Source organism: Chionomys nivalis, chromosome 9 (assembly GCF_950005125.1).
Source record: "Chionomys nivalis chromosome 9, mChiNiv1.1, whole genome shotgun sequence".
Taxonomy (NCBI): Eukaryota; Metazoa; Chordata; class Mammalia; order Rodentia; family Cricetidae; genus Chionomys; species Chionomys nivalis.
In genome coordinates, this window is record NC_080094.1 from 61,039,477 (window position 1) to 61,065,787 (window position 26,311).

Here is a 26,311-nt window from a genome sequence, read left to right on the forward strand (position 1 = left end):
CATTAGAGGGTAGGGACAGTGGGCGGACTTTCCTGAGGATTAGCAGTCAATGATTACTTCAAGCTTCCTCTGTGTGAGCGTTGCTCAAAGCGTTTCACACCAAACTGAAGAAGGCGATGCTGTGCCTGGGTTTTATGAGTGATAAAGGTGAGGTACGACATCACTCAGCTGGATTCCTCAAGCTCTATCCTGCACTCATCGACTACCCTCCAGTGAAGTAGAAATTTACCAGAGCAAGACGACATCTTCCACTCTTTATGACTACAACCTTTATCATTGGGAAAGACATTTAAACAACAAACAGGGTAATCTAAAAACAGACTAAATGCCCCTAAGATAATGAGCCGCCAAGCAGCAGACAGAAGGCTACAGAGAAACATTGTGTTCTGAATGGCACTACATGCTTTTATACAAATAAAGGTGTCTGACGGGAATCTCATGCGGCGTATGTTATATATATATATCATCCATATATATATATATGATATATATATATCATCCATATTCACTAATATTTTACTATCTCCAGTGCTAACTTTAACAATTCAGTTTCTCTAACACAATGACCTAACGTCAATCTTTCCATAACTTAATGTCAATCTTCCCATAACTGAAGCTATTCTGAAGAATCTGTGCTCCAGCTGAGCTCCCTTCCACAGAATTTTCAGGACGGAGGAAGTGAGAGTTTGAAAAGGCTTTATCTGAAATAAAATATATAGAAATGCCTGGGATTCTTATATTTCATGTCAAAATTTACTAACAGGGGAGCAAAAACACATTAAAAAATAAACATGGAGTTACCTCCAGATACCGAAAGAATAAGTAATATCAAGGGAACGTAATTTCCAGTCTTTACCGCACTTCTGAACGCCTGGCAGAGCATAACAGTAGTTGATGAAGACCTTAATTTAGGCTCTGATGGAATGAGAGGCAAGTGTGAAAGACACAGTAAATATGCGCTGTCTTGGGAAAGTGGAAAGGGACTTTTTTTTCTCATCTATCCTGAAACCTCAAAATCATTCAATCTTATAACACAAAAGTCCCAACTTTCCCCTAAGCTCAGGCATGTACCAGGCCCCAAGACACCATCCTGTAGCTACAATTAGAATTGTCCATGGTTCAAACCTCAAAGAAGGGCACAGAGTGTAGAATTCACAAAACTTCCCTGCCTGCATCCCCTCTATTCTCTGGAGGGCGGTGGAATGAGAAACAGTTTGGGTTAAGCTGCTTCTGGCCCTCCATTCGTTCTGCTCTTTTAAGCCAAATTACATTCCTGGCAGATTGGACGGTCTCAGCAGATTGCCTGAAGGAAAAGTATAAAGAGGGACCGGCCTTCACTCTCTGACTCCATCCTGCTATTGAAGGAATGGATAATGGCTTAGAAGGAGGCAGGCGAGGACAGCCCCACTGCTGAGGTGTGTCAGACTCTGTGGGAGGAAAGAAAAGGTAGGGAAGGGAAGCAGTAGAAAGACCATTTACTTTTCCTGATTTTCTAAATTGGCCTCTATCAGTGCTTAATGAATTGAGTGGCACCGGCCTTGTCATGGGGTTGGTATGCCATCATGACCACAAGTCACTTATGGTGGGGAAGCTCCTGCAGTACGTGATAGCTGCGCTATTTTTGTCACGATTTGGGTTGGGGAGAACAAAGAGAACCATGTAAATGAAGTTCATTTTTAAACTCTAATGTCTGTTTTTAATTAAACTTCCCAATGTACACAAGTTGGCTTTGAGGTTCCTGTAGAGAAGCTCTACACTGACGGTAAGAGGATAGCGGAGACTTTGTCTTTATTGTCCATGGAACCGAGTAAAAAGGACAGTCAAAGCACGTTTGCCAAGGAACTGTATCCCATAAACCTTACAGAAGTTCCCACCTTTCCATCATAATTGTATCCAAATGAGAATCGGAAGCCATCAAAATTAGCAAGGCATTTAAAATCTTGTGAATCTCATTTGAATTGGGATCGTCTAGGCTTCAGAATGTGGGTGCTAGCTCTGCCATGCATTGTGCAGCACACATATTAGAAGGTACACTTTGACAACTGTGCTCTAAAACACCAGATGGGGAGGGTTCTTGACAAGGATGATTTGGAGACTGAAAACCTTTGGAGCAGAGATTCTTACACTACGGTGAGATTTTTTTCTCAGGGAAGTCTTCAGTGACCTGTGGTGTATGTATACCCAATGCCCAATCAGATTCACTTTTGAAAACTCCCCTAAGTGCTGACATGGATTTCTGTAACTTATTAGAGCAAAGCAACAAGGTCTGGTGGGTGGGTACTGTGGGATGTAGGTTCCAGGCTGGGAGCCTCCCTTAAGTGGCCTTCCATTCTCACGCTGAGACTGACACAGAGAGGCTACGACGCAATGCAGCTGAACCCTCTGACCAGACCAGTAGGAACGCAAATGAAAAATGTTTTATTTTGGTATTAGATTAAATATTATAAATATAAGTTCTGAGTGTGCGGGAAATTCCAAATGAGTACCAGGAGGCTTCTGGCACCTAGTCCATTGCAAGGCACATGGAGGTTTGTATCAAGAATAGTCAACAGCAATTTTCCATCTCCCCTGGGACGAGAATAAGAGGAAATTACTAACATGGAATGAAAACACTAATTTGCAATCATGTAGGCAGTCACTGTGTCCACACATGCCAAATGCTTCTAAATATAAGTCATCCCGTCCTACGATGGAAAGCCAGGGGTAAGTAAATCAGTGATTCAGTATATCTTGGGTGAAACACAGGCTTTCTGGAACTTCTTTTGAAACCATTTCCCTTGCAATCACTCCTGTAGCGACTCTGGTTGAGACTTCAGCAAGCATGCTACATTAGTAGAGAAAAGCCCAGACTTACCCTTCGGAGGGTGTTGTGTCTGTAGCCTAGCCCTACTCCTTTACCCCTGAGGGTAGCATTTTCATGGTCCTCCAGATGCTAGCTTGAACAGCTCCAGTGAAAGGATGCTAAAATCCTCTAACACCGAATTTATTTCTCCTTGAAGTTGCTTTTGCTGCTAGACCTCTGGTTTGCCTTTCATGTTTTCCCTTTATTGCCTAAGGTGTACCCCAGATTCTGTTCTATCCTCCCTGTAGCTGTTACTACCAGCTATAACTACTCTCTCTAAATACCCCACATCCATGTTTTTCCTCTTTTACATTAATGTGTGTGTCAGCCTTGGTTCTGAGCTTCATTGTTTATCCTCTAAGATCACACAGGCTCTAATAGATTTATGCACCCGACCTGCATCATTTATCCTCTGAGGTCACACAGGCTTTAATCTGACCTTTGTCATTTATCTAAGGTCACACAGTCTCTAATCTGACCTTCACATTTATCCTCTAAGGTCACACAGTCTCTTATAGATTCACCCACCTAAACTAGATGCTTTTCTTTCTTTCCTGACCAGATACAAAGAAGGAAGCATTTATTTGGGTCACAGGTTCAGAGGGTTCATCCATAGATGTTGGTTGGCCCCAGAGACTTGGGCAGAAGATTGTCGTAACACACATGTGACAAAACTGTACTTCAGTTCCTAATGGACAGGAAGCAGAAAGAAGAGGAAAATGGGGAGAGGCCAGAAGAAGAAAAAAATCCTCAATGACATGACAAGTCAGAGCCCTCATGCGCTGGTTGTCTCTGCAGATGCTATCATGGACTTGTTCAGAAGCGTGCCTCATACATTAGGTGTCTCTCAATCCAATCAGGATGGCAACCACAGTTAACTATAACGATAACTATTTTTTATTTATTCATTCAACAAGCCCTTAATGATAACCATGTGGATGCCAGACACAAGCAGGAGGTTTCTGGGGTGTGCATCTGTGGACACTCTCCTTCTTGGAGCTTACATCCTTAGAGTATATGCAAATGACAGAAAAACAGATGTGCAAACCAAACAATATATTGAGCCCTGTGTAAAGCTAAAAATAACACACAGTGAGAAAGTAGAAGAACAAATCTGAGAGCAAATAACAAGGATGGACAAGGTTGTGCCTTTGGTACTTGGCTTTGCAGATAGGAAGATGGGTAGGTAGAAGATAGATAGACAGACAGACAGATAGACAGACAGACAGAGTTATAATCTCAGCAGGACAGCTTGTCATTAGAAAACAGAAACCCTGAAGTGCTTCCAGAGGCTGACAGGTCCCTCTACTGGCAAGCTGAAGAGTACATTTCCCAAGAATTAGGTGTTTTATTTTCAGAGTTTGTCTACGCTTATTTCTTTGTGCTTCTACCATCATCTACCTGCCCCTTACTCAAAATATGTTTCTTGTGTTTCTGTGCACGTGCTGGAGTACAGATCACATCTTGCTCAGGAAACGGCATGAATATACATAACACTGAGTGGAGACGAGGATATGGACGGAACAATGAGCAAGCACGGCCACTGTTTTACGTACAACAGGCTTTATTCAGTTCCTTTTGCGTATGTCCTGGTGAATATGACAGATTGCCACATGGATAAGGGTCATTTTGAGTCATGTGATACTGCAGTTAACCAACTCAGAATCATAAACCTTTTCAAGGCATTACGGCCCCCCTGGATTGACTATTCATTGTGAGGTGAACAAGAGCGTAGCTGGCTTGGACCTTTCCAATGCTGTAGTCGAGAAGATGCTTAAGTTCAATAAATGTGAACTTTCAGGTACTGGATTTCAGGTTATAGACATTATTTCTTGAGACTTTGAAAAGGGCAAGTTAATATCTTTTTTGGCACCCTGACAAATATGATCCTATGTCTAGGAGGTGAAAGGATATGCTCTTAACTGACCGTGTCAGCAGTGAGGGTTTGCCTAGCTGTCAGTTTGATGCCTCCCATCAGATCTTGCTCCAGTCCCCTCACGTGAACGTTAATGTCTCCGGCTGCACGAGCCTGAGGAATCTGTTCAACAGGACAACAGCACGGGGCCAAGCATATTCCATTCACAATCAGACTTGGATTCAGAATGACATCTCATTCAGAAACCAGTGTCAGTTAAGGACTCTACAGGAATAATTTAATAGCATAGCTTCTGGTTATGTTGCTGTACTCATCTGGTATATATTATTACATGAAGAAATGACATGGAGATTAGTGTTTTAGAACTTAGGAGCCAACTGTGTAGTGTGTAACTGTCTTAGTTAGGTTTTCTGTTGCTGTGAAGAGACACCATGACCACAGCAACTCTTACAAGGAAAACATTTAATTAAGGCTCGCTTACAGTTTCAGAGGTTCAGTCCATTATCATCATGATGGGGAATATGGTGGCATGCAGGCAGACATGGTGCCAGACTAGGAGCTGAGAGTCTTACATTTTGCAGGCAGCAGGAAGTTGACTGAGACCCTGGGTAGTAAACTGAGCATAGAAAACTTCAAAGCCCACCCCCACAGTGACATACTTCCTCCAACAAGGTCATACCCACTCCAACAAAGCCTCCTAATAGTGCCACTCATTATGAGATTATAAGGACCAATGACATCCAAACTACCACAGTAACATAGGAGTTTGTGGCAGAGAAAAGTCTATAATCATATACATAAGGCATATAATTCTGTGATGCTATGGTTAGGGTTTTCAAGGGTGAAATGAGAGATCATGTTTGCTTCTCATACACATTGTTCTTGATCAGAGTAGAGAAGGTTCAGACAAAATAAAATCTTGCTCACTTCACAATGACTATTCAGTCCAATGGGACTGTAATGCCATGGAAAAGTGTATGGTCCTGAGTTGGTGATTGCTACATCACATGACTCAAATGCCCCTTATCTATATTACAATCTGCCATACTCAGTGATACATACGTAAAAGGAACTGAACAATGTTTCAGGTGATGTTGAAAGGTGGAAAATTCATATCCACATTGTTAGATAAAATCTCATCTCCCAGGGATTTACCAAGGGCGTGAGAAGCACAAGTTAAGAGCAAAACTCTGGTACCACAGTTGGTGAACTTTCTCATTCCAAGGATTATACCCTATATGGTAGTTTCTCATCAAAAGACTATCAAATCATGATCTAAAGTTTCTTTCTAGAAGGTTTGAAAGCCAACGAAAGCTTTTAATCTCAATAGTAAGTCTTTCAACCACCAGAAGGTGCTTAAAACTGTTCTAAACTGCCATCAACTATAATATTGTTCAAGTTTAATATTCACACTTAAATGTTTGGTTCTATCATTAAGTCAACAATATTTGTTTAGGTCAGCCTATTTGAATACTCTGTGACTGTCATTTACTTAAAATGTTTTATTATCTTTAATAAACTCAATTGTTTTGTAATGTAGCAAAATGTCAATCTTCTACCAAATTCATTTAGAAAGGAAAAGCAGTGTAAGTCTTTAGAAACCTCCTGAGTAGCAGTGGAGACAAATGACTTTGAGCAACAGGGGCTAAATACCTCAAGGGAAGGTTTGTTTCAGAGTGCTTGTGCCATTAAACCCATGCTCAACTATACCAAAACGCCTTCATGTTATAAGTGGCACATCTAAATATATTTAGTTGATGGATGAATAAAGGGAATATTGTTTTAATGTAAGATACAAGAGGCATGATGCCTTTTGGTTTACTTTTATTAGAGAAAATGTATACAAATAAAACATATTAGTTTTAAAATTATAATAAAAGGGGGCTATAGAGATGGCTCAGTGGTTAAGAGCACTTGTTGCTTTTGCAGAGAACCTGGACTTAGTATCCACATGGTGATTAACAGTAGCTATAACTCCATTCCTGTAAGACCCAATGCCTTCTTGACTCACACAGGCATTGCATGTGTATGGTGCACCAGCATACAGGCATATAGAACATCCATACACACAAAATAAAAACAAACAAATCTTTTAAAGCTTACTCAAAGAAGCATTTTATTTAGTAAGTCATCTTTCTAGACTTCAGGTTGTGGATATTATTTTTATTCATATGCCTTTCTGAGGAACTAATATGAAAGACAAAATTTTTAATATAGAAATCAAGGTGGGATTTTTCTGCCTTTTGTCAATTCCAGTTTTTTGTAGCCAGTCTATGCATCAGTCTCTTTAGATGCTCTTATTAAAAAGGCACCAAAGATAACAAAGTGAAATGCTATCATTTGAAGAAGGAAGTGTGTGTGTGTGTGTGTGTGTGTGTGTGTGTGTGTGTGTGTGTATGCACAGGGGGGGGGAAAGGCAAAAATCAAGTGGTTGCTATATATTTTTCTATATAGGCATATTCAATCTAAAGAATAAGAAATGACTGAATCCATACATCAATATCTTGTATATTAATGAAGGAATAAACCTAGACAAAAATCCTCAGTGCTTACTAACCTCATGATCCACTCAATACTAACTCTGAAGAAATCATGTATATATAACATACGGCATGTACAGCATCTATGAAGAATTCCTCACTTACCTACTATTAATCTAGACCAAACCAACACTGCACCAGAAACACAGAGGATAGATTAATGTGAGAGATAAAACATGTTAAGGTGATTGGCAAAATTGGCAAAATATCAAAGTGGGAAACTGTAAGACAAGTGAGTGGGTTTCCTCAACAAATAAATTGCCAAGGTAACACTCAAAATGAAAATAGGGAGCAGCATTGTTTGTCATAGCCAGAACCTGGAAACAACCTAAATGCCCCTCAACCGAAGAATGGATAAGAAAAATGTGGTACATTTATACAATGGAGTACTACACAGCAGAAAAAAATAACGACATCTTGAATTTTGCAGGCAAATGGATGGAGCTAGAAAACATTATTTTGAGTGAGGTAACCCAGACCCAGAAAGACAATTATCACATGTACTCACTCATAAGTGGTTTTTAAACATAAAACAAAGAAAACCAGCAAACAAATCACAGTCCCAGAGAACCTAGACAACAATGAGGACCCTAAGAGAGACATACATGGATCTAATATACATGGGAAGTAGAAAAAGACAAGATCTCCTGAGTAGATTGGGAGTATGGGGACCTTGGGGAAGGGTTGAACAGGGGAAGGGAGAGGCAGGGAGGGGAGCAGAGAAAAATGTAGATTTCAATAAAAATAGTAATAATAAAGATACTGAAAAATTTGTTAATCAATTTCAAGACAAGATAACAGTGCTACAGTTGTATTTTGGGAAAATCCCTTCACCATTTATTGGTAGTACTAATGATTTTGCAAGATAAATTACAAAATGCCTGAGACATCTTTTTCATAACGATCTAGCTAGTGAAGGGACTGCCTATATAACAACAGATGTTTAACTGGATGTCAGTTACCAGACATTCTAACTTTTAGGTGTTTTGGGAAATTTTCACAACAGAATGTTCAGAAAGATTTCAGAGGAGGACTGTTAGAAGAGGGTAGAAAGTGGACTAGCTGGAAATGCAGGATGGGTGATGTAGGCAACAGGGGAGAAATAAGACATACCTCATAGACCCATACAAAAATGTCAAGATGAAGCTGCACTCGGATAGAATTAGCATGCATGGAAAGCTATGGAGAACTTGAAGGCTAGAAGGAAATGACAGGAATGACTTACCCTGCTGGATGTCTTTCATTTCTAAATGTAAACTAGATATCAAGATTCCCACAGTTTGAGATCGTTTTCCATCCAATAACTTGATGATCTATAATTTTAAGTAAAAAGAAAAAAAATACAAGCTCAAATGATCATGCAATCCTTCAGAAAAAATAAAACACCAAGACTTTAAGACTTTTAGATATATTGATGCACTAAGGGAAAATATTGACAGTATCACAGGCACTCAACTTAATGCTTAAATTCAAAGTAGCATATCTACATTACAATTCAAAAATAAAGGAAAATGCAATGCAGAATTCATCTGGTCTAACACAAACACCAAATATCTTTAAATTATTTTACTTTGATTTTTTTCTTTTATGTTTTAAAATAATTTGCTTCACCATATAGACCAGGTTGGTCTATGACTTATAACCTTTTGCCTCAGCCTCCTGAGAGGAGAGGTTAAAAGGAATGTGCCACCATTCCTGGCTACTTTGACTTCTTCAAACACAAGGGGCCTAGAGAACAATACATGGATTCTGGCTGCTGCTAGGTAAAAGCAAGCTAGCCCAGCTAACCCAATACCACTTCATTATTCAGGCAGCCTCAGGGGTGGGAAGGATGTTATCACAGAAAGCCATCCTTGGTTAGAGAGTGCTATGTGTCACTGAGCTCACAGGTTGTGTTTCTTCTGAAGTTGGTTTTGCTCCCCAAAGAGGGAAGGAGACAAGTTAGAGCATTTTTAGGCTTTGCCTCTACATATGTACTAAATTCTCTTTATGTTTCTAACGAGACCCTCATCCACATCTCCAAGTTTTTACTTATCCACTCTTTCATTGTGGAATGAATCGGATCCCCCTTCAAGAATAGACAAAAAAGGAAAGAATACAATGAATACACAATTATATGACTCAGATCCTCTTTGTTGAATATTATTTCCTCTCAGTTTTGAAAGCTTCATTATATTTGATTTTGGATTATTACCATAGAAATCCCACAGAAGAAACACACTATATTAAAAACCCTCAAGTATATACAACAGTATGACTCATACTGCTAACTACATGTCTATCATTCTACATCCTATCTCTGAAAACATTTTATCTTGAATGGTGGAAAATTTATCTGAATGACAACCTCCCAATACTTCCATCCCCCATATAAAATCACATTCTTCTCCATTGAGGGTGTATTAATTACTTAACTAAATACGGTGGTTTGAATAGGAATGCCCCCATAGACTCAAATATTTGCATTCTTGATAGAGATAGTGCTATTTGAGAGAGATTAGGTGTGGCCTTCTTGGAGGAAGTTGGGGTTTCAAATGCTCAAGCCATGCCCAGAGTCTTGCTCTCTTCCTGCTGCCTGCCTATCCAGATGTAGAACTCTCAGCTGTCTCTTCAGCACCATGTCTGCCTGAGAGCTGCCATTCTTCCTGCCATGATGCTAATGGACTGACCCTTGAAACTGTAAGCCAGCCCCAACTTAATGCTTTCCTTTATAAGAGCTGCTATGGTCACAGTGTCTCTTCCTAGCAATAGAACAATAATAAAGACATTAACTAATTAGTTTGCTAATTAACTGATTAATTTTTCTTGCCTAGAACTAGATAGATCCTCTACTACTATATTAACTGAGGTTGTGACACTGGGCACCAATGGCTTGTTCTTGATTTCAGTGACAAAGGTTTCAGTTGCTCACCATTGGTTAGGATGTATCTTCAAGCTTTAAAAATATAACCTTTATTATGCTCAAGCAATCTCCTTTTGTTATCAGTAAGCCTTTTTTTTTTTTTTTAAAAAATCACAAAATGTGTTGTGCTAGTAGTTTTTGTTTTTGTTTTTATTTTGGACAACGTAACACTTTTAAATTCATTTTAGAAAGAAGAACCTCAGTTCAGAAAATGCCTCCATCAGACTGACCTGTAGTCAAGAATATAGGAAATCTTCTTGATTATTGATTGATGAGGAAGGGCCTAGCCCAGTGCTAACCTTGAACAGGTGGTCCTAAGTTGTAAAGAAAGCAACCTTAACAAGCCATGAGGAGAAAGCTAGTAAGCAGCATTCCTCTGTGATCCCTGCTTCAGTTCCTCCCTCCGAGTTTGTACCTTGACTCCCTGCCCTGTCTTTCTTTGGTGATACACTGGTAGCTTTTGGTCATGCTGTTTTATCACAGCAATAAAACCCTAACACTGATGTCAAACTCACTAGTTGCTCAGAAGTGTGTTGTTTAACTCCAACTTATTTCTGAATTTTCTAGTTTTCCTTCTATTACCGCCAGTTTCATTTCATTGCTGTCACAAAAGCTACTTGGTATGGTTTCAACATCTCACATTTGTTGAGACTTATTTTGTGACATAACATTCTCTCAACCCTGGACAGTGTTCCAATTGAAAAGAATGTGTGCTCCATTCCTGTCAGTAGAATGCACTGTAGAGTCACCCCTGGGCATCCACAGGGAACTGACACCAGGGCCATCACAAATACTCAAACCAACCGATGCTCTAGCCTTTTACTGGATTCTTAGCAATTACTTATACTGCCAATGTAATATAAATCACATGCAGATTTTTGTTATACAGTATTGCTCTGGGTATAATGGCAAGAAATGCACTTACTTTAAATGCCTTAAGTGTGTAACAGTCTGCTCTAAATTAATCACTCACATACAAGACTTCTGCTCCTTTACTTCTTCACGTCCCTGTACTTTGTTGCTGGTGTCACGAGCTACAAACTTCTGATTGTGCAGTCAAGAATGCATTGTGGTTAAGCTTTTTATACCATTCTCTAAAGCCCCATGGAATGGGTAAAAATGATTTACGCACAGCCAATAAGTGTATTATATTTGTTTGGATATTTTCCTCACCAGCAAGCTTTGTACGCACATGCTTGTCTGTGTGTTTGTTTCAGCCTACAGAACAAGCATCTGCCTCGTTTTGTATAGAGCTCATCACTACGCAGTGTTGAATGGCGTCTGCAGCTCCTGCTCATCTTTGCCTACTTCCCTTCACACCCGAGGGAGACTTTGCCTGTACGCATTCCTATTGCCTAGAAGTTTTTCTTCCAGTGTTTGAAATACGGCATCTTTTAGGCCAAGAAGCCATGACTGGGAAATTCACTGACAGTTACGGCAGTACGCCTTTTCATGTAACAAGTAGCTTTTGTGTTGTGTTCAAAATTATTTCTCTGCCTTTACCTTCTGAAAATTTGATTACAGTCTATCTTGCTGTGTCTTATCGAGTTCTCCTTGTTGGAAAGCTCATCTCCATACCTACATTCAGGTCACCTTCTTTGGTCAAATGTACATTCTGCTCCTCTTCTCCCGGCTTCTCCAATTATGTGCTGTTTGGTCTGCTTGGTGACATCCTTTATCTGCTTTGACTTTCTTCACTTTTTTTTTCATTTTTTTAAAAATTTTGAATTCTCCAATTGTCCCCTCTGCCTGGGAAGAAAGCTGTTGATGCTGTAGCAATTTTTCAACTCAGTGATTATGTTTAACCACTTCCCTGTTTCTATTTGCTCATTTCAAATGCCTTCTATCGCCACTAACAGCTCAGCCTGCCCCTGCCTCACTTTCCCCAGCTCCCTGAACATCACTGTCTCATTACCTGGAATTATTTGTTAAGTGCATCATGTGTGTTTGCAACTATAAACTCATTTCTGGAATTTGTTTTGTACCTTCGCTAGGTACTAGTCTCTGTGTTTCTCTGTATGCCTTGTTACTTTGGACTGGTATTTATATGGGGAAAAAGTCATTTTCCCCAGTCTTCAGCTTTACAGATTGGTTTCAGTAGGGAAAATCTCCTGAAACAAGCCAAGGTGAGTAAGAATTCTTAGACCATGGATGAGCATTCTGCAGACATATGAATTCCCAAGCTCCCAATGAAAGAGGTCTTAATGGCTTCCCCATGCTACAATTCTTCTTTCTCTGTTGTCTAGAGCACCATCACTTCTCTAGAGACATTAAAATACTCCCAATTCATTTTTGTTCTCATCATCCCCCGAGCATCTAGAAGATGTCAGATCCTATGAACAAAATGAGTTGAGTAAGAAAGAAACCAGCTGAGAAAAAAAAAAAAAAAAAAAAAAAAAAGGAACATTGTATGCAACCTCCGCTCTTCCCTTTCCTATAACCCATTGGGGAAGTCACTAAGCTATGCTGGCTTGCCTGTATACCACAGGTGCTCTGCAGCAATGGTCAGCCACCCAGCCAGCTCTTTCTTGTTCCCAGTAGTCCCTGCTCACACACAGAATGCTGGGTTTGTCAGTACTCTTAAGTCAGGAAGACAGAAACCAGTCCCTGGGCAGCCCTCCAAAAAGCCAGAGCACTGATTGCATGCTCCAATACTTTCATCCCAAGGGAGAAGCCAAGAGTTAGGGGTTTACTCCAACCCACTTGACGTTGAGAAAAGGGAAGGGTAAGTGGAAAAAAGTCCATGCTAGTTAGCACAGTCACTTTTGCTCACAGCTTCTCCCAACTTGGCATCTTCTCTTCTCTGATTCAGACACAACAGACCCTTTCGGGTGCCTCCTGAATAGAATTGACACAAATGGCCATCTTTTCCATTGCCCTTCCTAGAGAACCTACTCAGTGTGTTCTGTAGACTACTATGCAGTGAGCGGGGAAGGCAGACTCCAATGTGAAGATGCTAGCAGATTTCCTAGCAGCTTTATTGTGATACTCTTTAGGGACACACTTGCCCAATTTCTGGATTTCTCATGAAGAAAAACTGGTATCTACATGGGAAGGGGAGGGTCTGGGTGCTTTCTATTTTGCCGTCTTGACATCATGATATGTTTCTGAGAGGTGGATAGACACAGAAAGAGAGGTGAGTTAAAAGTGACTGGTATACACTAGGCATGGTGCCCAACCCCAGGTAGCTCACCTGCCTACAGTGAGACCATGAACCATTGTATTGAGGCTGAGTCAGGCCACATTGCAAGGGGCCTGGCTTCCCCCTCATAGTTGGAGAACAGCATCAAATGAACTACAATTCAAAATGTAGAGGACGGAAAGGAAAGGGGGAGAGGGAATATATTTTTTAAAATACCTTCCATAAGCCCAGTTGTGTCAAAGGATGAAAAGAAAACAAATGGAAACAAAACAAAACCTACACAAACCTTAGAGGAGCAAAAGAAACTGCTGCACATATTTTGATCATTTCGCACTACAAGTATGAAAACCAGAGTTCAAATACCCAGCGGCCATGTAAAAACCTAGGCATAGTAATGTGTGCTTTTAATCCTAGCACTAGGGAGGCAGAGACAAGAAGATCCTGGGGCTTGCTGAAGATGTACTTATTTAGAGAAGGATTCTGAAGATGACTGTGCTATCAGTCTCTGGGGGACCCCAAAACAATTCTCAAAGTGTTACCATTTTCCTACAACACCAGACCTTCAAAAAAAAAATCTCTCCATGGAGGCCAGCAGGGAAATAAGCCTTGCATCTCAGGAGCCCCATGTTCAGGCACGGATGCCCTCTGACTTGGATGACCACTATGTTGGAGGTGCTTCAAGGCTTTAAGAGCCAAAGGCAGTGATGGCTCTCATGATGCAGATGGGCCCAGGGTTGGTCCAGCACATTTCATTGCTGGACATATACAGGAGCCCTGACTTTAACATTCTAAAGCGTCATCTGCTGGCTCTTAGTGTTAATGATTTTCATGTTCATGTAGATCTAGCACACAGGGGGCATGTGTAAGCTCCCAGCCAGAATTCATTTCATAGAGGTTCCTCAACGACAGTGTCTTGTCCAGGTTGAATGGGAAAGGTTTTTTCATAAAGCAATGACTGGAGAACATAAGGATTTATATAACATTGCTTAACCAATGTGTGCTCTGTTGAACTAAAGAGTTTAGAATCATTTAACACTTAACAATGGAGAAATCTGCAAATTTTATCTAATTCATTCTTCTGGTGCTATCTATTTAAGTATGGATCAGATTTTAGAACTGGCGTGCTTGGACAAAAGTATGAAATTGTTACGATTGTGTCAATCAAGGCACATATATTTGTAGTCATTTTCTCACAAGTCAGAGCTTTATTTCCATCTAAACACAAACTGAACTTTTAACTCTTTTTAAAAAAATATTTATTTATTATGCATACAATATTCTGTCTGTGTGTATGCCTGCAGGCCAGAAGAGGGGACCAGATCCCATTACAGATGGTTGTGAGCCACCATGTGGTTGCTGGGAATTGAACTCAGGACCTTTGGAAGAGCAGGCAATGCTCTTAACCACTGAGCCATCTCTCTAGCCCCGAACTTTTAACTTTTTATGGTACCCACTTTTCACTCTCATGCACCTTTCTTGATTTGTCAGAATCCTCACACTCACTCCCTACTAGCAGGTGACTTTTGTTATGAACGTGTGCCACCTATGCACCCACTGAGCAAGACAGACAACAGCTGGTCACAGTTCCCTGCACCAAGCTTGGGAAACCACACAGGCCTCTTAACAAGAGTTGCTTTATCCCAAATCCTGAAGAACCCATTTCTGAGGAATGTTAAGAGAGTCCCCAGTTTATCTCAGCTCTATTTGGAGTCAGCAGAACTTGGCAGCACACAGCCTTCGCCTTAGGTATAATTTCGGTCTGGGGAGAATGCGATTTGGGTAGCATTCTAGTGACCTACAAGCTGACCTTGTGCAGGGGCAAATTCACAGGTTGTGTTAAACCCTATTAGACACGCCTAGTTTAAGACGGAGCCTTTTCAGACTCCTGCCACATACCAGGATTACGGCATGTCACACATGTGCATTATTAGGTGCCTAGGGAACTCCAAAGGAGGGAAACGCAAGTCCGCTTTCCAGTGTCTGAACCTATGCTTGAGCCGGTGTACAATTGGCATTTCTTACATATATGGATTACGATGAAAAGCTGCCTCACTGAATAAGAATTAAGGCAAAAATGAGAAGACAGATGGCTACACTGGAAAAACCACACCCTCCCCACTCAACTAGAAATGTCATGACAGACAGACTGGGAAGGAATTCTTGCCAAGTCCAGGGAGACTTCTGCATGTACAGAAATCCATACGTATTGCCAGCATGCTGCCTGCACTTGGCAGATGAGGGCAAGAGTAAAAGTAAAAATAAATGGTTCTGAATGGACCGTGCAAATTGGACTCAGTCTCAGATGAATGAGGAATGTGTCATAGCGATGAAACGAAGAGCCACGCAGACTCCTTCTCCCATGGAGTTTTGTCTTTGCTGAAACCACGAAGATTGATTCCTACAGCTACACATCTACTGGATACCAGACACATTCAAATCTGTAACAGATCGAACAGACCGTTTGTTCTTGGGCTTAGTTCACCGACTTGAACCTTCTTAGTCTCAATCATGGGGAATTGAGACCCATGAGGTCTCAATTATCACAGAACCTGGAGAACAGGCCTCCTGTCCACTTAAATAGATAGGAAGGTAGGCATTTACTTTCACAGCAACTTATACATACATACACGTGTGCGCGCGCACACACACAAATGTGTGTGTGTGTGTGTGTATGTATATACATACCCACAGGTAGAATACTTTCAAGAATGTAGAATTGTAGAATAAATAGGTATGTGGCTTGTCTGAGTTAGATTGAACAGTAAGAATGCAGAACATGCAGAAAATGAGTAATCTCTCTCAAATTTAAACTTTCAAAAGGGACATGCTCTATCTTTTTAAATGTAATGTGCTTCTGGTTAGTTTGATATTGGCCTTTTATACATGTAATAACAGTCGGGATACTTTAAAAGATATGTATCACTTTTTAATTATGTGCATGTGGGGGGGGGTATGCATATGGGCGGAGGAGCCAGAGAAGGCCATAGAAGAAGTTGGATCACAAGGGCTGGAACTTCAGGCAGCTGGGAACCTAATAAGGGTGCTGGGAACCAATCTCAGGTCCTTGGACAGAGCAGCAAGCACTCCTGCCCATGGAGACATCTCTCTAACCCCAAGTTTCATTGTTGTACTTTAGGATGGGTGGTGTCTTGCATTTATCTACATATCAATGCTCATAAATACTAATTCCTGGTAAAACTCTGGGCAGGAAGAGGTTGGTATTCACCCTCTTTGATGACAAGTTAGCTCATCTTAGTCACTGTCATCTTTACATTTCTCGGTCATAGGGGTCCAAAACAAGAGATAGATGCAACAGTCATTACAGAAGTTTTGCGTCATATTTTGTTCGCTTTGAGATGTGGTCCAACTGCGTCACCCATGCCGGCCTTGGACTTGTGATCCTCCAGCCTTGGTATCCGGAGTGCTCACATTTACAGGCCTAAGCCAATACACCCAAGCTGTCTTTATTACAGAGGCTTGAGGACAGGCATAATCCTCTGTTTGAATGGAAAAAACAGGCTGGGAAGCAGCAGTGGTAGAGCGCTTGTCTGGAGTGCATGTGGCTTAAGGTTCAATCTGCAGTGTGGAGTGTGTGGGATAGAAGGGGCTGTGCTGGAGACACAAGCCAGGTTTACAGCTATGACTTTCCTTGTGATTCTGTACTGGTTAATTGCATGTTAACTTGTCACCAGCTGGAATCATCTGACAAGAGGGAATCCCAGTTGAGAAAATAGTCCCATAAGGTTGGTCTGTAGGTAAGCTTGTAGGGCATTTTTCTTATTTAGTGATTGATGTGGTAGGTTCAGCCAATTAGGGGTGTGGCTGTCCCTGGCCTGGTGGTCCCGGGTTCTATAAGAAAGCAGGCTGAGCAAGCCACGGGGAGCAAGCCAGTAAGCAGCACCCCTTCAAGACCTCTGCATCAGCTCCTGCCTCCAGGTTCCTTCCATTTGTTTTGCCCTAACTTTTTTCAATGAGGAACAGCGACGTGGAACTCTGGCTTTCTCTTCATCAGCCACAAAACTTCTCTAATGACTATTGCATCCATCTCTTCTTTTGTTTTGGAGCCCTATGAATGAGAAATGTAAAGATTACGCTGAATAAGACAAACTAACCTGTTACCTTCAGTCTGAAAAGTGAAGCATTCTTCCCCAACTTGCTTTTGGTCATGGTGTATAATCACAGTAATAGCAACCTTAACTAAGGCAGACTCCACCTGACATTTATCATATGGAAGTGAATGGAGATGGGACAGGCAAACCACTACTTCTCCAGGCCAGTGGTAAGAGTGGGTACCAGCTGGAGAGAAGAGCTGGACCAGAACTGGCAGCTTTCTTCCCTCAGAGACAACCAGTGCTTGCTCCTAGGCAGGTGCCCAAGGAAATAAATGCAGACTCAGGTCTTGCCTCCCTGCTTTTCCATGCTCCACCCCCCTACCGCTGGCACTGCACCCGAGGAGCTAAGTTGGCAGGCTCCCTGGTGCCATATTATGAAATGTCAACTGACTTGGTGCAAACAAGCCCCAGCTGCTGATGGGCAGCGTAGCCCAGCATGCTTCTGGGCAGAGGCCTCTGTCAACTGGCCTGATAATGCCATTAAAACGAGCTTTCCACACGCAGCCTGATAATCCGCCCCATTAAGTGTTTCAAGGGAAACTGAGCCTCCCTGTTTGGTTAGAATGCTCGGTCTGACTCGCTTCCATAGCCTCACTTTTGGGGACACATAAAATTGCCCAGACGAAGTTTACTTTAAGGATTTGGGCTCCTGACCAAAGAAATGTGAAAAGGCAAATTGTCATCCTGTCCTGGGTCTGAGCACATATTTGGCAAGCCCATCCCCGAACTGATGAGACAGAAAGTCTTTCATTGGTGTGAAGGCTGGTGAATTCTGTCCTTCAAGCAAGCTCAGAGGAGGCCACAGCAGGTGAAGGCTGTGGCTGTGGTGCCAAGCTGAGAGCCGAGGGCTGTGACAAGCAGGGGTAGGTTAGGAAGGTTTTAGCACTTCTGTGTTACATAGAAAGAAAGTCCCCAAACCAAATCACATTTTTCTCTCGCTTCTGATCATGAATCTTGAGGGAAGAAAGGACCAGGAGAAATCACTGCTTGCAGACTTGATTTGTAATATCTTTATGGAAGATTCACCAGACAGGTTTTAAGTTGCCAGCTTGGGGCGGTTTGCTCAGTTAGCCTTGAACAGTCACGAGGCATGGTTTTGGATCTTCTGGTGATGCTTATGTATACTACTGGTCCATGGGCTGCGCATCGGAAACGAGGTGACCACAAACAGAAGCTGTGTTTCCTATAGCTGAAGGTTGAAGCAGTGGTGAAATATATGTCTGCACATTTATAAAGATGTATGTTATTCCTTGTGTATGTGTGTGTGTATATATGTGTTTAGGCATGTCAAAAGAGGGCATTAAAGCACCTGGAGCCAGAGCTGTAGGTGGTTGTCAGCTGCCCAGTGTGGGTGCTGGGAACTGAACTCCTCCAATCACTTGCAAGAGCAGTATGTACTCTTAACCAATGAGCCATCTCTGTGGTCCCTGTATGTTTATAAATCCTTTTTTATGTTTAGAAATGATTGAGGCTTATTTATTTATTTATTTATTTACTTACTTATTTTGCTTTTTAACTAGCTGGAAATCTGCTCCAGTGCCAGTCTCCATGGGATCATTCATAGTCAATAAAAGTGGCAAAAAATCTTTTTCATAAAACGCAAATCCCAAGTACACAGACAACCATATTGTCTTTCTAGAAGCTCTGAGAACAAAGTTTGCATCATGTTCGGACTTCCTGTCTCATCCCTGTATAATCTCCCGTCTAATAAGAAAACCTTGAACCCAATCTCTCACATATCCTTCGTGGCTCAAACGGGGTTTTCATTTTCCAAGCCTGAAGTGCTAGCTAAGTCTCCTGTAAAGAACATATGCTAGTCATTACTCCAAGCTGCTCAGAGATAATGGACAACAGAGAAATTATTATCCTCAATGTCGTCACATGTCTTTGATATGATAATCATTGAATTCAAGATATCAGAAATGATGGATGGCCTTTGACTTCAAGAATACCCAAGATGCAAATCACCTGGCTTGCTCCTGACTGGTGAAGATCAACCCACAGTGAGCAACCCAGGCTTCAGGACCTCCAGTCACTGGATGGTGACAGCCGACACAGAATTCACAGATAGATATGTCCTCCTTTGAAGGTATCTGAGGTGACATCACAGCTTCCTTTTGCAGATTCACTTTACCCAAAGCAATTCTCAGGAGTCTTAGCTGGCCACCACAATTGGAAGGTAGGCTGCTCTACTGATCCTGAGAAGCAGCTAACGACACGGGCATTGCATTGATTCTTGTGGCAGAGTTTCTTCCAGACTTGGAAGGTGATGATCCCAGGGCATGCTAAAAGGGAACGCTGGGGTAGCTACAAGACTGCTAAGACATGTGGTGTGGATCCTGAACACTGCCACCTAATTGGTCTTCTGGTCCTTCTTCCTACAGTACAGCAGGTAGACTGCCTGACCAACCTTCCCGAGAAAGGAGTGGGTTCCACGGTCTCTATTTAGCACCATTCCTGGAGCAAGCCTCTAATCTACTGGCCCCAGAATCACAAATGCAAGTGCCTTAAGATTTCTTCAAATGGACAAGCTCATAATAAGCACACAGTAGGTGATTTGTACAGTCACCCAAGCATCTTGTCTCCTATTACTTGAAATATATCTCACCTTAAGAAATCCAAAACCACAATATCTTGGAACATGTCCCATCTGCCCTACTATATTTCATATAAGACAGCCACATATTCCATTTAATTATACATAGATAGCAATTATGAAGCCGTTTTCTAATTAGAATTTAGTTTGCTTTTATTCTTTTAAAAAAGCTTATTTGCCACAAATACATAATCCAGTAAAGTTCTTTAGTTTTTCTTATTCTTGAACTTTAGAGCAACATAAATTTTCTTTGGAAAATATTCTACTGAATGTGATATTTAAGAATCATCACTGTAGTTGGACATGGTTGCACATGCTGGCTACCTCAGCCCTTGTGGAAGCTTGCTAGTTAGAGACCAACTGTGCTAAACACCAATCTGGAATACAAAGACTAGGGAAACTATTGGAGTGAATGAAGGAAAGCTGTATAGCCTTCTACACACACACACACACACACACTCACACACACTCATCTATCTATTAGAGTTCATTTATCCATTCTAGCATCAGTGAACATTCCTGCGAATTTTATATTTTTCCTTTGACAAAGGTTTCACAAACATTTTCATGCATGTCTCCCGGTACAAATGTCTGAAGATCTGAACCCAGGGTGTACATGGGTTCACATTAATTAGGCAGAGCCACGCTGCCTTCCGCCATAAGAAAACTTGAATTATGTTAGCTGTAAGTGGAGTTACTACTCTTCTTGGCATGCCCAGCATTTCAGAACCAGATTTTTCCATTTTTTTTCCAGGCCTATGGTCTTCAATGGACTTCAGTTTAGTTTTGTTTTATATTTTCTAACTGTTGATCATCTTCTCAAGTCTATGGGCAATTCATTCCAGAAATCTGGCCAAATTTATTTATTATTTATTTAGTGTATGTGTCTGTGTGGGGGTGTGCACATGCAGTGGCCCACTTGTGTGCCAGAGGACAACATGTGGGACTCTGTTCCTGCCTTCCACTGTGAAAATTCTAGGGATCAAAACAGGTCCCCAGGCTCGGTGCCAAGTACCTTTACCTGCTGAGCCTTTTTGCTGCCCAGACCCTTTAGCACCTCTCTATTGGAAGTGGAATATTTTTTAGTGATCTGTACGAGTTCTATATACACTTTAGAACATGTGAATTTGTGTGTATGAATTTCAGATGTGCTTTCCAAGGTCGTGGCTTAAGTTTCACACTCTGTAGATCTTATTCACAAGCAAGCATTATCTTAATGTGATCATCTTTCCTCTTTTGTTAAGGTTTCCTTTATCTTTTCCACATGATGCTAGGAGGCATGAGTCTATATTCTTTTATAAAACAATATTTTTCATTCTCATTCTGACCCTAATCTATAATTGTCTTTTTTTCATTAAGGGAGGCTGGGCTTTATTGTATTTCCTTTCACACAATATATATTCATCTTTTAAATATTTTTTTCAGTAGTTAGTTTTGCACATGGATTTGAGGCATTACATTTCTCATGACCATGTTCTTACATATGCTCAGACAGCCCTCTCCTCTTCTGAATCATCATTTTTCTTGTACCAATTACTAGCTTTCTGTGCTATGCTACTAAATCTCACATTATCCTTTCTTTCTTTCCTTTCTTTCCTTCCTTCTTTCTTTCTTTCTTTCTTTCTTTCTTTCTTTCTTTCTTTCTCTCTTTCTTTCTCTCTTTCTTTTTGTTTTTTGAGACAGGAAGATAGGATTTCTCTGTAGCTTTGGAACTAGTTCTTGTAGACCAGGCTGGCCTTGAACTCACAGAGATCCGCCTGCCTCTGCCTCCTGAGAGACATTATTTTTCTTAATATAAAGTAGATGGGGGTCTTTCACTCAGTTTTTAATTTAATTTATTGGAGTTTTTGTTAGTTTTGAATTTTTGTCTTCTATAAAATTTTAGAGTTAAATCCTTAAATACCAAATAATCCTATTTGTTCTGACCAGAGTACTTTAAAGAATGCTTGTCCTTCATGATGATAATATGCCTTTCTCCTTTTGTTTAGATCTGTTTAAATGCTTGCAATTAAGGCAATATTTTCTATATTAATCATGTCTATTTGCTAGGATTTATCCTAAGGTAACTAATGTTCCTATAATAGTATTTTTACAAGTAAAATGCCTAGTTCCTTATTGGTAATACATAATATCTCATATGTTAATGTTGAATTCAACAGAAAGGGGTTTTCTTCATAGAAAAGTCATCTCTATAAACAATACTGTTTCATTTCTTTTCTCTTTTTTCTTTTTAGGTTTCCGAGACAGGGTTTCTCTGTGTAATCCTGGCTATCCTGTAGACCAGGCTGGCCCCGAACTCAGAGATCTGTCTGCCTCTGCTTCCCAAGCGCTGGGATTAAAGGTGTGCACCACCACTGCTTGACTCACTGCTTCATCTTTGTCTTGCCACACGGCTTACTTATCATTCCTCTGCCTGACCACACTGGCTTGGATCTCTACCACAGTCATAAACAAAAGCATAGGTGTTCCTGCTTTGCTTTAATTTGAAAAATAAAACTTTAAAATTCTCACCAAATATGTCTTTATCTTGTGTCTTTTTAATAAACACTTTGTTGAACACTAACCATGTTCTCTTCCATTCATAGTTAGCTATAAATTTCACTGTAAATCATAATCACATTTAAACAAGTATTTCTGCATCATCTTTTTTGATAAGCCTATTATTTTTCTTCCCTTAAACTATTAACAACCCACCAATTTATAAAAGCATTCTATAATTTTGAATCAAATGTTCTTGTCTGAAACAAGTCATATTAATCACCAAACAGTTTCTACACCATGCTGTATTCTGTTGGTTGATAGTCTGTCTAGGGCCTGTTTTTACCTTTGTGGTTTTCCCTGTATCTGACCTGTGTGTTCTTGTCTGCTAGGGCCATCAAGGACACAGATGCTATCAATGACATTAACATGATGCTAGATTCCCTGAAGCACCGCGTCTAGGGAAAGTTGGGAGCAATAAAGCCACCTGGCCTTGGCCCATGCTCTGTGTGATGATTTGAAGTTACTAATCTAATTTCTTTAATATTTATAGAGCCATCCAGGTGCCTTATTTCTTCTTGGCTGTTCTGATTGTTGATACTTTTCATGTTATTTCATTTACTGGCAGGGGCTGGCCCACGATCTGCCATATACCTCCCGCATCTGGAGTGACCTGGACTCTTACTTCCCTGCATTTGTTACTTGTTCATTTTGCCTACTTCTGCCTAGTTTTTTAATACTGTTGCAGTTTTCAATTAAACCATTGTTTGAATTGATTTTCTGAGCTGTGTTTAGATTTTCTAAAATTCCCATTCCCATCTCATTTTATGAACCTATAACTTGCAAAAACAGTTTTCTGTTGTTAACTCAAAATTTCCTTTTAGTTTCTTTGGGTTTTTATTTGTTTTCCTCTGGCTATTAAGTTTGGAAACTTCACTTTTTTTAATCTTTACCTTATCTGGTTAAAATATTCACAACCGTACATTTCAATTTCACCTTCGAACTTTCATATCTAGTATTTAAAATTTTTGTTGTAACTATTCTCTAAATTCCTCTATAATTAATTTCTTAACCCATGACTAGTACTGATGACTATAATTTTTGTAAACAAAAGCATTCTTATATTGACACGTGCACCTGATCATGAGTGAACGAAGGAGTGACTCCTAAGAGCATCTCATCCTAACTGAAGGATGTGGGCTATCTGGGAAAGTCCTTATCATCTGTGGGGATTTGCAATGTTCTCTCTTACGGTTTCTAAAATTACTTCAAAACAAAGTCTTGACTTGTCAGGCTTAGTGCTTCACACCTGTAATTCCAGAACTTCAGGGGCCAAGGAAAGAGGATCCATAAAAATTCTAAGCCAGTCTGAATGAGGCCCTACCTCAAAAGCCTGCAACAACAACAACACAATAACAACAACAACAAAACAAACAAAAAACCTGCATAAACATGCAGTTAATTCAGTATACTTATTAACAGAGAACTTAGCCTAGGAAAGCATCATATTTAAGGGTCTCACCATCCCCTAAATCAGCCATTTTACTTAGATGTTTGCATTGTTTGTTTAAAGGGCACTGTGGTCTACAAAGCCTGAAGGAGGCCTTGTCATGTTACCTGCCAAACTCTGACTATGTGACACTGTGCCGCGGACGTGGGCTACCAGGAAAAAGTCAACTGAAAATAGTGCCAAGATGCAGGGGCACATCCTGTTACCTATCCCATGATTTTCTTTTGGCACTGAGGGCACCCATCCTCCAGCACCTGACTGAAATTCCTTCACTTTAATTGCAAAGCTGGGCCCCAGCAGGTCCCATACAAACAGAAAGACAGAGCAAAATGGATTTCTGCTAAGCCAGTGGGGGCCAAGAATCACTGAGTGAGAGACGAAACATCTGGTTATAACTCAACCCTGCTATCTATCCTCTGGCATGGCACTAAAGAGGTTATCATTATTGCTGCTCTTGTTCTCTCTCCTGGTAATGTTGGTAATACAGTGGAACCCAGCGGACATCTTACGCAGACAACTGTAACGGCAAGCTGTAGGAAGATAAAGACGGGCCCTGTAGAAAAGAACACATATTTCTCAAGACCCTCAGGCCTTAAACTCTACCTCTATTCTTAGACCACCCACGTCTCTTATCGCCTTGGGCTTGCTAGAGAAAGCACAAGATGGCACACACTACTTCAGGCCTCTTCTACAGCCTTGCCAATGACTTCCTGTTGCTCTGGGCAGACACACAGATCTCAGCCTATAGGTACTGGGTGCTGCCCCGAGTTCCAGCTCCTTCTCCATGCATATTCAGTCTCAGAGGCCCAAGACTTTCATAGGTGGTGATTCAATGGCTGAGCCCCTACAAGGCTGAGTCTCACATAAGCATCCTAAGGCCCAGTTTCTCCAGTGTCTTCCTAATGCCTTCTAAACATAGCATGCTGTAGGCATCTCACCGCCGCATTTTGAATCACATTCTTCTCCAAGCAATCATCGCACTGTCTCAGTTTTTCCATTAGTAAGATTAGGGCACAGAGCGATCTATTTATAATAAGCCCCAGCTTAAGCACTGTGGCTTTTCTTTGACCTCATTTTAAATGCATCTCTCGTTGTTCATTAATGTGCCTTATCCCAAAGTTGCAAGTCACAAGTACCGTTCCTGAGCTGGACAGAGAGAAGGAGAACCACACCCCAGGCGGAAGCTCTGTAAGTCCCCAGAACTGACGAGAATGCAATAGTCATGTGAAGAGTAATGCTTCAAAGCTGGGTTCCAGGCTTGTCCTAAGCCGGCGGTTGTCAGCCTTCCTGATTCTGTGACCCTTTAATGCAGTTCCACAATTTTCGTTGTACCTTCATAACTATAATTTTGCTACTGTTATGAATCTTAATGTAAATGTCTGATATGCAGCCCCTGGGAAAGGGTCGTTGGACCCCCCTAAAGGAGTCACAGCCCCCAGGCTGAGAACCACTATCTCAGACTGAGGAAGTTGACAGAGTCTAGGAGGGAGTGAAGAGCAGTGTGATAACCAGATGGGGAATGAAATCTGGGACCTTAGGTCTCCATTGCTCTCACGACTCCCTTCTCACCTAGGATATTTTACACATGCAAAACATTTTAATGTGACTTAATAAGACACCTGGCATAAAAGTTAATTAATGAAGATGAAAACACTAAAACTCGGGTTATTTTGTAACCAGGGCCTGGAGCCAGATCCCAATTAAACCACTGTTGTGGTAAAGGAAGGGATCAAAATGCCCAGTAGGTTCCATCTGGCTGCTTCTGGGGGTCAGCAGAGAGCCTCACAGCCTTGTCAAATCAGCCTTTCCACCTTCTAGCCAGTGCCCAGAGAATGGGAGGTGGTTCTCCAGGAGACCCGGGCAAGTCGGGAGCTCCAGCACTACCTTGAAATGGGCTGGCAGGTAAGGAATCCAGCTGGAAGCAAGCGTGACTCATCGGTAGCCCAATCCCCTTTGTCATTCATTTCCCAGGAGGGCCCCTAAACCTCCAATCCCATTTGTACCCCACTGAGGAGATCTGATAAGGGTCCTGGCAGAACTAGGGTTTTTCAGACTTCTGGCCGCGGCCTCACTGACCCAGAACACGGCTGTACACATGATTTCTTCTCATACTGTCTTTCTAAATTGACCATGGCTAACCTTGCAGTTCTAATCAGATCCATCAGAATAACATTTCCGTAGCCGCTGCTCCCTGGCAGCCTCCCGGGCTGAAGCGTGACTCAGAGTCAGCCTCGGTTACCAAAGGCGGATTTCGGAGTTTCCCGCGGTCTCAGGTTGCTTCGGCTTTTATCGCAGTGGGTGAGCTTTGTTAAG

At 41.3% G+C, this 26,311-nt stretch overlaps 1 protein-coding gene across 3 annotated transcripts in view; it reads right to left on the reverse strand.

Annotated features, from left to right (window-relative positions):
• Window positions 1–26,311, reverse strand: part of Fmn1 (formin 1) — a 370,006-nt gene that overhangs the window by 144,320 nt on the left and 199,375 nt on the right. For all 3 annotated transcript variants that reach the window (XM_057780542.1, XM_057780541.1, XM_057780543.1), the window contains one exon: window positions 8,484–8,571. In XM_057780542.1, the coding sequence (XP_057636525.1) occupies window positions 8,484–8,571 (88 nt within the window). The remainder of the gene's footprint in view (window positions 1–8,483; window positions 8,572–26,311) is intronic.